Raw genomic sequence first — 11210 nt, forward strand, 5'->3', positions numbered from 1 at the left:
AAAGGCATACACCAGGGGCGTCCAACATGCGGGCCAAGGGCGGGCCGCGGAACCTCGAGGTGCGGCCCGCGTGAGATCGGCAGCCAGGATCACAAGAGCCCTGCGGCTTACTTGTGAGAGGGTCTATTCTCTGCTCCAGTCCTGCTTCCTCTGTGGGGAGAACGAGGGAGGCCGCGCCCCCTGCTGAAGTCTGTGAGCGGCATCGAGAGCTGTAGAGCAGGTAAGGGGGTGGGGAAGGTTGTGTGAATGAGTATGTCTGATTGAGGAAATTAATCTGTGAATGAATGAATTTGTGTGTGTGTGTGATAGCATGGATGTGTAAGTGCTGGAACCTAGGCATGATGGGACTGTGATTGCTGTTAGCAATCACACTCCTATCATGCCAAGTCAGCCAGTACATGCTGAAACCTGGCTAGCTGCCCTCCTTGTGTATTGATGTGCCCGCAGTATCAGGTCTGCACTTACAGCCACCCTGTACCAGCATGTATTGGCTGACTTGGGATGATAGGAGTGTGATTGCTAACAGCTAACAGCAATCTGCTAACAGCAATCACAGTCCCATCATGCCTAGGTTCCAGCATTCACTGGTTGCCTGGGTATAAAAAGAGTGTGTTTGCTGTTAGCAATCAGCTGTCATGCCAATTCATATTGTTGATTTTTTTTGTCCAATTGTGGTGTTACTTTTAATAAAAGTGTGGTGACACACTAAAATTGGACAAAAAATACAATGCCCAGCCAACCAGTACATGCTGGAATCTGGGTATGCCTGAGATTGCTGTTAACAATCATAATATATAATTTTTTTGTACAATTTTGGTGTGTAACTTACTTTTATTAAAAGTGTTTGTGGGGGGGGTCACTTTCAGTTCAAGTGAACCCTGAATTTTCAGTTTTGGTCCAGAATTTTCATTTTAGTGCATCCCTAAAATAAATAGAACTATTTTTTTTTACTTATCCAGAATCCTGAATTTGTAGGCCCAGAAATCAGTGAGAGGAAAAGTAAAGGTTTTGTGTCATTTACTTTATTTTAATCTGCATATTTTATTAAAGGCCATATTTTCTCTCAGTGAAAAATGAGTGCGGCCCGCGCACGTATACAATTCTGATGAAGTGGCCCACTGCAGAAAAAACTTGGACACCCCTGGCATACACATTCAGATTGCCGCTAGAATAATAATGACCAATAAGTACACAAAACAAAGCAAGAAAGTTGCTTACCAAGGAGCTGAATCAGTGGGACTTTTCAACCCGAAATAAACTCTCTAGCAATTTAAAGCCTTCATGGCTATAAGGTATGCCAGTAAGTAAACATATATATACTTATAATAGTGTATACTTGAAGAGGACCTTGTCATCGTACCTGGAAACTCTGGAGCCATCCCCTTGGCGGATGTGGGTGGGCAGTCCCACTGACGTCAGTTGGTTAGAAATAACTATTTTATATTCTTGGAAATTGCACTTCAGGTTAACATTCTTAAAATGTGGTCAAATTGGAATACCGACAGCTGGCCTAACATATAGGCCACCTAGGCTACTACCATGGCACTAAGCAGGTAAGCTGTGCTTTCATTAGGTTCTTACCTTTGTTACCAAGTGAGTGAATGCAGGACAGGCTAGTTAGAACTCTGGTCTAACTGGCAGGAGATGTGTTCCGCTGAACACATCCCACCACACATCAAATAGGTGGAGGTTGGGCAAAGGGACAAATACATGTGGGGGGATTCTGCAGAATCCTTCAATGCATTTTCCTGACACAGCGAGTGACTCCATATTAGTGAGACAAGGTTTAGGCTAACGCCAACAAACTTGCCACTAGCGGATCACCCTAGGAACATAAGCTGCTCATAGAATACTTCTGAAAACTAGATAAACAGGAATTTGACCTCACACAAATCATCTTATCTTTTAACCACATTTTTAAAAACAATAACAAGTTTCCATTCATTTATAAGTTATACATGTACCTCTGACAAAGCCGTCAGACGAAACAGATTAGGTTATCTGCAATCACTATGTACAAACCTGAACTGATGTTCAGTAATAAATAGTAAGTTTGAACTTATACATTGTATAGAAGTCCTAACTGTTTTTGGCACTACCATCTACTATAAATTTAATTGCATTCTTCTGTTATGGAGTATTTGTGAACTGCTCCAATGAGGGGCTTTAGCAGCTTAAATAGACAAATCTCAGTTTTTTTTGGGGGGGGGTCTCATCTTTCAATGCTTTATACTTATTTCTGGTCTACGCAAATTTCTATTAAACTGAATCTAAATTGCGCATGTCAAGCTCCAGTCTTATTGGTCATGATAATTACTTTAGACATGCCTTTGTATTTCTGTAGACTCAAGAAACTACTGCAAAAAGCACATTCATAGCATATTCATGGTTCATATTGTAATTAGTATACAAATGCAGTGCCAAGAAATTGCTTTTTATGACTCAAGCAAAATAATGTTCTGTCATAGAACATAATCTAGAACTCTTTTTATATCTCACAAAGGTCCAATCACTCAACACTTATCTTTCTGGGAAACTAAAACAATATCTCTAGGCAAACTCAACATGTCTTACTTACTGGTCTGTATCCATGGTAACAGCCAGCAAAGAGCTCTTTTGGAAAGAAATAGCCATGGAAGAAAACACTATCTGTGGACAGAAAATATAAGAAAAGGCTGTGAAAATGAAGTATGGAGGCAGAGCAGGAAAAACAAAGCAACACTAGTATGGAGGAAGCAAGAGTGAGGCAAAAATGTGATGTCATCAAAAATTTGCCTATGTAATGTGTTGTTATTTTCTATGTATTAAGCCTATTTACTCTATTTGATGTACATATTGTTGTGGAAATGAAACGTTGTAATCACCACCAGACTTCTTTGAATGTATAAAAGTTTATTCCGGATACAAGCAGCTGCAGGGAGACCTGCAGAAAGGCAGGCAGGTCTGACAGCTTTACAATTTCACACAATATATATACATTGATCACAAAAGAAAATTGGTACACTCCTACTAAAGGTTGGCACAATTAGAATAACTCTGCTTTTTACTACTGTACAAAAGGCAAAAGGCTTATCCTACATAACATTAATATGTATGACATGGGTTGGTTTTCAGTAATATTAAGCAGACATCCTTTGCCCTGAAGTTGACACCGAGTCTACACTTATGGTCCAGTTTCTCACCAACTAATTCAGCTGTATAATTTGACCTATACCCTCTACCATATATATATAAAATGATCTTCTACAGAAGAATACTACCTCCCAGAGCAGAGTTGCCAACGAATTTCATTATCGATTAGTTGAATCAATATTTATAGATTATAAAATAAGGGGTTTTATATTCCGTTTCATTCAGTGTGACTCATACCAGTTACTACCTCCCAGTCCCTCCCTGCAGTCACACTGATGATTGGCCCCGCCCATTTCCTTATAGTATCCATACTGCTCAGCAACTCATCTGAGTATAAAATTAATATTTGGGCTTCTGAAAGTTAGGGAAGGTGGGGGTTAATTTAGGGGCCCTTATGGTTAATGGTGTATTTAGGGTTAATTTAGGGGCAGTTATGGTTAATGGGGACTTTAGGGTTAATTTAATGCTGAGGACTGAGGGTTAGTTTACTTAGTTTAATAAGATTAACTTAAGGTGCAGTTAGAGGTAAAGGGGGGCAAACTAAGGGGAATCTAAATCCTGGGGGCAGTGAAGATCAACCCAGTACTTATTTATAACAGTATGGTGTCATTGTGCTGTGAACAAGTCTTGGAATCTATGAGTGCACTATGGGGGGTACAAGGCATTTAGGGTATGTAAGGCATATCTGGGGAGGACGGCCTGACATCTGTGGGTATAAGGCATATCAGGGGGTATAAGGCATATAGGGTATATAAGGTATATCTGGAGGTATGTGGCATATCTTGGGGTATGTAGTTTATCTGGGGAGGGGGTGGAGTGGCAAGTCTGGGCTCAAATGTGCATAACTGGGGGGCAGGTTGGGAAATAAAAACAAGAAATGCATTTTTATCAAAGTTTTTTTTATTCTGCCATTTGTTTTTAACATCCTGTTTGTTTATTAAATTATTTTAAATAAATGAAAAATGTAAATTTATTTGTTTTCCGATTAATCGAAAAAATAATCGGCCAACTAATCGATTATTAAAAAAATTGTTAGTTGCAGCCCTATTTCTAACAGTATACAGTGGTACTGGTCTTTTGAGGCTGCCAGTGCTCTAAACTGCTGAAACACCCTAAACTAATTTTTGAAATTTAACTCTTTAATCTGTATTAGCAAGCCAAGCATGTTTGGTACTCACAGTCATCCTTAAAGTACAAGAATGTCATTATGTTATTGTTATTGCATTTTAGACGTTTGTATACTTATGAGTTTCTAGATTGTAAGCTCGTTTGAGCAAGGCCCTCCTCATCTGTTGTCTCTGTAAATCAAACTGTTATGTTACATACTACTTGTTATGTCCTGTCCATCCATTGTACAGTGCTACGGAATTTGATGGCGCTATATAAACAATAAATAATAATAAATGTGGTATAGTTACACAGATAACCTGTATTCTAACTACAACCATTTTATATTCACAGAAGCCATCAACACATTGGATGGTGAATGATGTCATCACTTTCAAAGAGAGGAAAAGCCCTTTGGCTTAAAGTTCATTATGACAGAAGAGATGTGCTAACTCAAACAGCCGCTGACTGAGTCTACAGGATATACATCAACCTGCCCTTTTTGCTGTATCATCTTTGCACATCCACCCATATTAAGGGGGTAGCATAGACTCATTTTGTAGCTCCATAATGGGACTTCTTGGTTTGGAGTTAGTCCTTCTATGGCATCTTTTTGCATCCTCAGCTCTAGCAGGCATCCCAGCTGTTCCCTGGAGGGTGGCATGCCCATCACAGTGTGTGTGTCAGATCCGCCCCTGGTACACCCCAAGATCAGCTTATAGAGAAGCTAACACTGTGGACTGCAATGACTTGTTTGTTTCAAAAGTTCCCAGAGGGCTTCCAGCAGGAACTCACACCCTTCTTCTACAAAGCAACAATATTGCATACCTGGAACAGCAAGATCTGAGTTACCTAGAAAACCTGACAGAACTTGACCTGTCTCAAAACAGTTTTTGCAGTGTCCATGACTTCAATGCTAGATACCTTCCCAGTCTTGTCAGTCTACATCTAGAGGAGAACCAGTTGACCCAGTTACCCGACCATAGCTTTTCTGGGCTGGAAAGTCTAGAAGAATTGTATCTTAACCACAACCAACTTTCTATTATATCCCCCAAAGCCTTTTATGGCCTACAACGTTTGCTTCGCTTGCACCTCAACTCTAACTTACTGAGAAGCCTGGATAATCGCTGGTTTAGGGAGTTGCCAGCATTAGAAGTATTAATGGTTGGTGGCAACAAAGTGAGCTCCATTCCAGATATGAATTTTCAGCCACTCTCAAACCTCAGGAGTCTTGTTTTGGCTGGTATGGGACTGAAGGAAATATCTGACTATTCTCTGGAGGGCCTGGTGAACCTAGAAAGTCTCTCTTTTTATGATAACAAACTTGTCAAAGTGCCCAAGAGAGCCCTGCAGAGAGTACCTGGACTAAAGTTCTTGGACCTTAACAAGAACCCTTTAAGTAGAATTCAACAAAAGGATTTTGCTGACATGGCTCAGCTAAAGGAGCTTGGGTTAAACAGCATGGAAGAGTTGGTATCTATAGACGAGCTAGCACTTATCAACTTGCCAGAGCTTACCAAGTTAGAAGTCACAAATAACCCTAAACTTTCTTTCATCCATCCAAGAGCTTTTCAAAGGTTGCCTCGAATGGAAACACTGATGCTCAACAATAATGCTCTAAGCTCTCTGCACAGGGAGACCGTGGAATCATTACCTAATTTGCAAGAAATTGCCATGCATGGCAACCCACTGAGATGTGATTGTGTTATCCGTTGGGTCAATACGACTGCTCCTCATGTACGCTTTATGGAACCTCAATCTACACTGTGTGTGGAACCTCCTGAATTAAGGCGCACACAGCTAAGACTGGTCCCTTTCCGGGAGATGAGCGATCACTGCTTGCCACTTATTCCTGTATCAACCTTTGCACCTAGAATACGGGCAACTAGTGGACAGAGTATAACATTACACTGTCGAGCACTTGCAGAACCAGAGCCCCAAATTTTCTGGGTCACACCTTCAGGGGAGCGCCTTGGAGTGTCAGCAGAGTGTGGTGGCTACAGGGTGCAACAGGAAGGGACACTGGAAATCCAAGGGGTATCATCAGCTCATGCTGGACTTTATACTTGTGTAGCACAGAATCTTGTGGGAGCTGATTACAAGAGTGTCCACTTGATGGTTAACCAACTATACCCTGCCAGAGATGGTCCTGTCCAGCTTCGAGTTGGTGAAATAGGAGAGCGTCACCTATTGCTTTCTTGGAATCCACCTCTTAACACATTAGGATGCAGCTTAAGATGGAGCTGCTTGACACCTGGTGCCAGTGTGGAACGTGCAAGGCTGCCTGTGGGACTGCACTCATACAATGTTACAAGACTCCTACCAGGGGAAGAATGCAGAGTATGTCTGCGGGTATCAGTTCTGGGAGGCCAAGTAAGAACGGCTTGTGCCAGTGCCAGGACTAGAGAGACTGCAACAAGCTTCAGACACAGAGGACAAAAAGCACTGACAGCGCTGGTGTTCTGCTTTCTTCTTACTATGATTGGGTTACTTGCACGCTATCGCCCTGGAGGCAGATCTACCTCCCTGTCCCCATGGCCACTTTCTGGAAGGGTTATTTACCCACCAGTTATACATCAGTGGGACCAGAACAAAAAGGAAGAATGTCTGTTAAGCATTAATGCCCCAGCCACCAGCCTGTGCTAATAAACTCTCAACTGTGTTCCCCTAAGGACTCTCTTCTAAATAAAAGGAGAGAACAAGAGGTTAAGTTGGGGCAAGTAGTGCCTTTGCAGGGAATAATGGCAGAAAGCCTTAAAATTCACATGCAGAGGCAAAGGAGCTATGTGGGCACAAAGACTTGTACTGATGCCAGGAGACCCATAAATACAGGATAACTTACATAACGGAAAACCTGCATAACTACATGTATGCACACACGCACACAGCTACTTTGTTGAAGATTTGTTTTGCAGGTTTGTTTTTGCAACCAAAACATTACACAAACCTGTATAAAGGCTTTGTTCACACACAATCATATACAAATGTGTACACAAAGACACCATGCATTAGATGGTGATCCATGATATTTAACATGATGACACACAGCGCTACAGGTGTACTGTGATGTATGCGTTACACAAATACTGTGATGTTTTGATGTAGGATTAAACTTCACTACCCACTTTTCCAGGATTTGACTACTCTGCATACCAGATATGAAAATTGTGTCTCATGCAGGACCTTCTGTTCTAAAAAGACAAACAGGGAAAAGCGAACTACTACCAAGTGGAATCCATCCTTAAATGACCAACTTTGCAGGAAGGAGGCAAAGTGAATCCACCTTTTCAGCCAATAAATATGAAATAAGACTTAATAGATCTCTGCCTTCCCAAACAACATGTAAAATTGTGATTGTTAAAATAAAGCTCTGAGCAGCATTCTTGGGGACTGGTTTTGTAGACAACATGGCTTTTTTTGTTTTGTTTTTACATTTTTTTTGGTTTGTTTGTGTATTCACCACAAGCTATCAGAGTGGAGAAAGGGTAAACAGCTATACATGTTGGCATAATCCCCACCTCATGATACAACAGAAATTGATACATTAAGATACAGGAGTGAAGGCACTGCACACATTTGAACACATAGAAAAACACAAGGTGTTCTCTTTTTGGTACCTCACTTGCTGACATCTTTCCCTCACGTTTTTCTCCTTTCCCCTTTTCTTTTATCTAGTTTGCCTTTTACAATTTTCATCCTCTTTGTAACTTCTATTCTACTACCCCCAAACATACATATGTACACACAGACACACACACAGTATATATACCGCATTTTCGATTATAAGATTAGGTTTTTTTCAGAGCAAATGCTCAAATAGAGGTCTGACTACAAGACTAAGATCCAGATTCCCTGCAACGCTGCAGGAGACCTCTGCAGGAAATGTCTGTGGGATGCGCAAAGACAACCTTTGCTGCTGCCTGCACCTCTGGGGCTTCAATGACAGAGCACCAGCCGGAAGGTCATGTCACACTCGTGCTCAGTCATAGAAGCCCTGGTGGAAGTACCGGCCAGCAGCAGCGGAGGTTGCCTCCCACTAGACACCAGGGAGTCTAGGTCGAAAGGGGGGGGGTGTAAGAGTGGCATATCGGGGGGTATAAGGGATTTCTGGAGGCAGAGTGGAATATAGGGAGGGTATAAGACATATCTGAGAGGCAGAGTGGCATATAGGGGGGTATAAGGAGTTTCTGGGGGGCAGAGTGGCATATAAGGGGGTATAAGGCATAACTGGGGGGCAGGTTGACAAAAGGAAGTAAAAACAAAAAACTCATTTTCTCATAGTTTTTATCAAATATGAACAAATAGTTTATATGTGAATTAATATTTACTAATAAAACTTTTTCCTATAGGGTAGTCTTATATTCAGGCATTTTCTTTTTTTCTTAAATTAATATTAAAATTTTGGGGGGTGGTCATCTTATAATGGAGCAAATACGCTGCACCCTCCAATTACCTCCCATATGTTCCTTGTTGCCTGTAGCTCCCTCACTGTGTTGCGAACCCAGAAAGGACATCACTTCTCGGCATGCTGTGCCAGTGAGGGAGGGTGATTGCTGCATGTCACAGTGCCTGATCGGATCGCTGCTTTGTCAGAAAGCCAGGTTCCTGGAGCAATTGCTCCATGCGCTCCACCGTTAATCCATACCTGATTGTGATGATATATATATTTAAGTTCCCACCGGGTTATGCCTGCTGAGATGCAAATTGAAGAGAAGGGAGAAGTCAGAAGATGATGAAGAAGATGTGCAATCGGCAGTAGTCAGCAAAGAAGGTAGGGAAACATTTAGAGAGCGTATGAGAGTGTGAGTGAATGTAGGCCCAGAAATTTCAGACACAAATTCAGAGATTTTCATCCAATTCATGGGGGGGGGTCTAGCCTCGTTTTTGGAGCTTCGTATGAATCATCAAATTTACCAAAATTCTGTAAATTTGCAATTCATACAAGTCTAATATATATATATATATATATACACATATATATACACACACACACACACATTTGGCCAAGATATTGAGCACAATACCTAAGCAAACAAGCCAAAATATTAAGTGAAAGGAGGTTAAGATTATTACATTAATATATATTATAACATTGAAGGACATATTTGGGTGCAGCTTGATGAAAATTTCAGCTACTGGAAGTTGACTGGAAGTTTTTTTTTAGTATTAAATAGTGCTGCAGGTTGCCATTTTAAGCAGTCACATTAACTTTAGTTGACTTTTTTGGTTAAGGCAATGCTAATTAAATAATGTAAGAGAATCCCAGAAGATGATTAGTGTGAGACATTCTTCCGTTTACCAGTTTGATAAGGAGTCAGGTTGTTTGGTATACTGGGCGAAGAAAACAGAGCTAGAACACACACAACAAATATGCAGTTGCAGGAAAACATCATGCAACATCATGCACGGGAGGTTGTCTACGCGGACGGTCACCGGATGCGGCGATGCGGGTAAACAGCCTCCGCTGCCGGCACGTCTGCACGATGTGCTTTAACCCCTTCGTGACAAAGGCTGATTTTACTTTTTGTACCCTTCGTGACAATGGCTGTTTTAACATTTCTGCGCTGCTCGTGTTTAGTTGTAATTTTCTTCTTTCCCGTTTACTGAACCCACACACATTAGATATTGTTTTTTTCAGGACAAGAAGGGCTTTCTTTAGATGACATTGTTTTGATTGTATCATATTATTTACTATTAAAAAAAGTATAAAATATGGTGAAAAATTTAGAAAAAAAATCTTTTACTCATCTATAAAAGGTAATGAAAAAACCTGCTAAATAGATTCTACTATTTGTCCTGAGTTTAGAAATACCCAACGTTTTTATGTTTTTTTGCTTTTTTCTACACATTCTGGGGCAAAAAGTACAGGTAGCGTTTTGCTATTTCAAAGCCTCATGTGTCATTTCGGGTATCTTTGAAGCCGGCCAATGCAATTTACCCGGCCAATGCAATTTATCAAGTCATATATTTTTGAAAACTAGACAGCCCAGGGTATTCCAAATGCTAGTATTTTAACCCTTTCCAAGCACTAATTCTACCATCAGCCTTTGTCAAACTTTATGGTAGTATTTTTTTTGCATTTGTTTTTTCACACACATTTTACTTTAGGTATGAATAAACAGGTTCTGGTATATGTCACTATCATAAAACACCCCAATATGTGTTTAGCAACATCTCCTGAGTACAGCGATACCTCACATGAATGATTTTGCCTGGCTGTTTGGGGGCAAAAGGGCCACATTTGGGGCATGCGCATTTTCAATGTTGAACTTTGGCATTTGGGGATCCACTGCCCATTCCCTGTTTGGTACATCTTTGAGCTGGGCCATTTCAGTATGCCCAATAAAGCCATATATTTTTGAAAACTAGACACCCCAGGGTATTTCAAATGCTAGTATTTTAACTCTTTCCATGCACCATATCTACCACCAGTCTTTGTCAAATTTTGTGGTAGTCATTTTTTTTGCATTTGTTTTGTCACACACATTTTACTTCAGGTATGAATTAAAAAGTTCTCGTATATGTCACTATCACAAAACACCCCAATATGTGTTCAGCAACATCTCCTGAGCGCAGTGATACCCCACATGAATGATATTGCCTGGCTGTTTGGGGGCAGAAGGGCCACATTTGGGGCATGCACATTTTTCAATGTTGAACTTTGGCATTTGGGGATCCACTACCCATGCCCTATTTGGTACATCTTTGAGCCGGGCCATTTCAGTGTGCCCAACAAAACCATATATTTTTGAAAGTTTGCAGTAGTATTTTTGTGTGTGTATTTTTCCCACACACACCTACTCTTTCCATGCAAGCATTGTTTTAAGCTAATGTGCTAATTTTAGGACTTGCTCACAAAAATATATTTTTTATATATATATTTTAATTTTTTTTGCCTTTTTAAAAACATTTTTAACATTTTTTTTTCAACTTGAAGGTTCCCCTGATAGTGACATCAGAGGGAAATTATT

The 11210-nt window shown here is 40.7% G+C and overlaps 1 protein-coding gene across 1 annotated transcript; it reads left to right on the forward strand.

Annotated features, from left to right (window-relative positions):
• The first annotated feature begins 4764 nt into the window (after window positions 1-4764).
• Window positions 4765-7619, forward strand: LRRN2 (leucine rich repeat neuronal 2). The gene has a single exon (XM_053454354.1). It carries the CDS (start codon window positions 4810-4812, stop codon window positions 6883-6885), a length of 2076 nt encoding a protein of 691 aa, XP_053310329.1. The 5' UTR covers window positions 4765-4809; the 3' UTR covers window positions 6886-7619.
• The last annotated feature ends 3591 nt before the right edge of the window (window positions 7620-11210 follow it).

The sequence above is a fragment of the Spea bombifrons genome, chromosome 2 (assembly GCF_027358695.1).
Source record: "Spea bombifrons isolate aSpeBom1 chromosome 2, aSpeBom1.2.pri, whole genome shotgun sequence".
Lineage (NCBI taxonomy): Eukaryota > Metazoa > Chordata > Amphibia > Anura > Pelobatidae > Spea > Spea bombifrons.

What these genes read in the sequence shown, in the direction of transcription:
- LRRN2 (XM_053454354.1), top strand. Translation starts at nt 4,810, where the DNA reads ATGGGACTTCTTGGTTTGGAGTTAGTCCTTCTATGGCATCTTTTTGCA.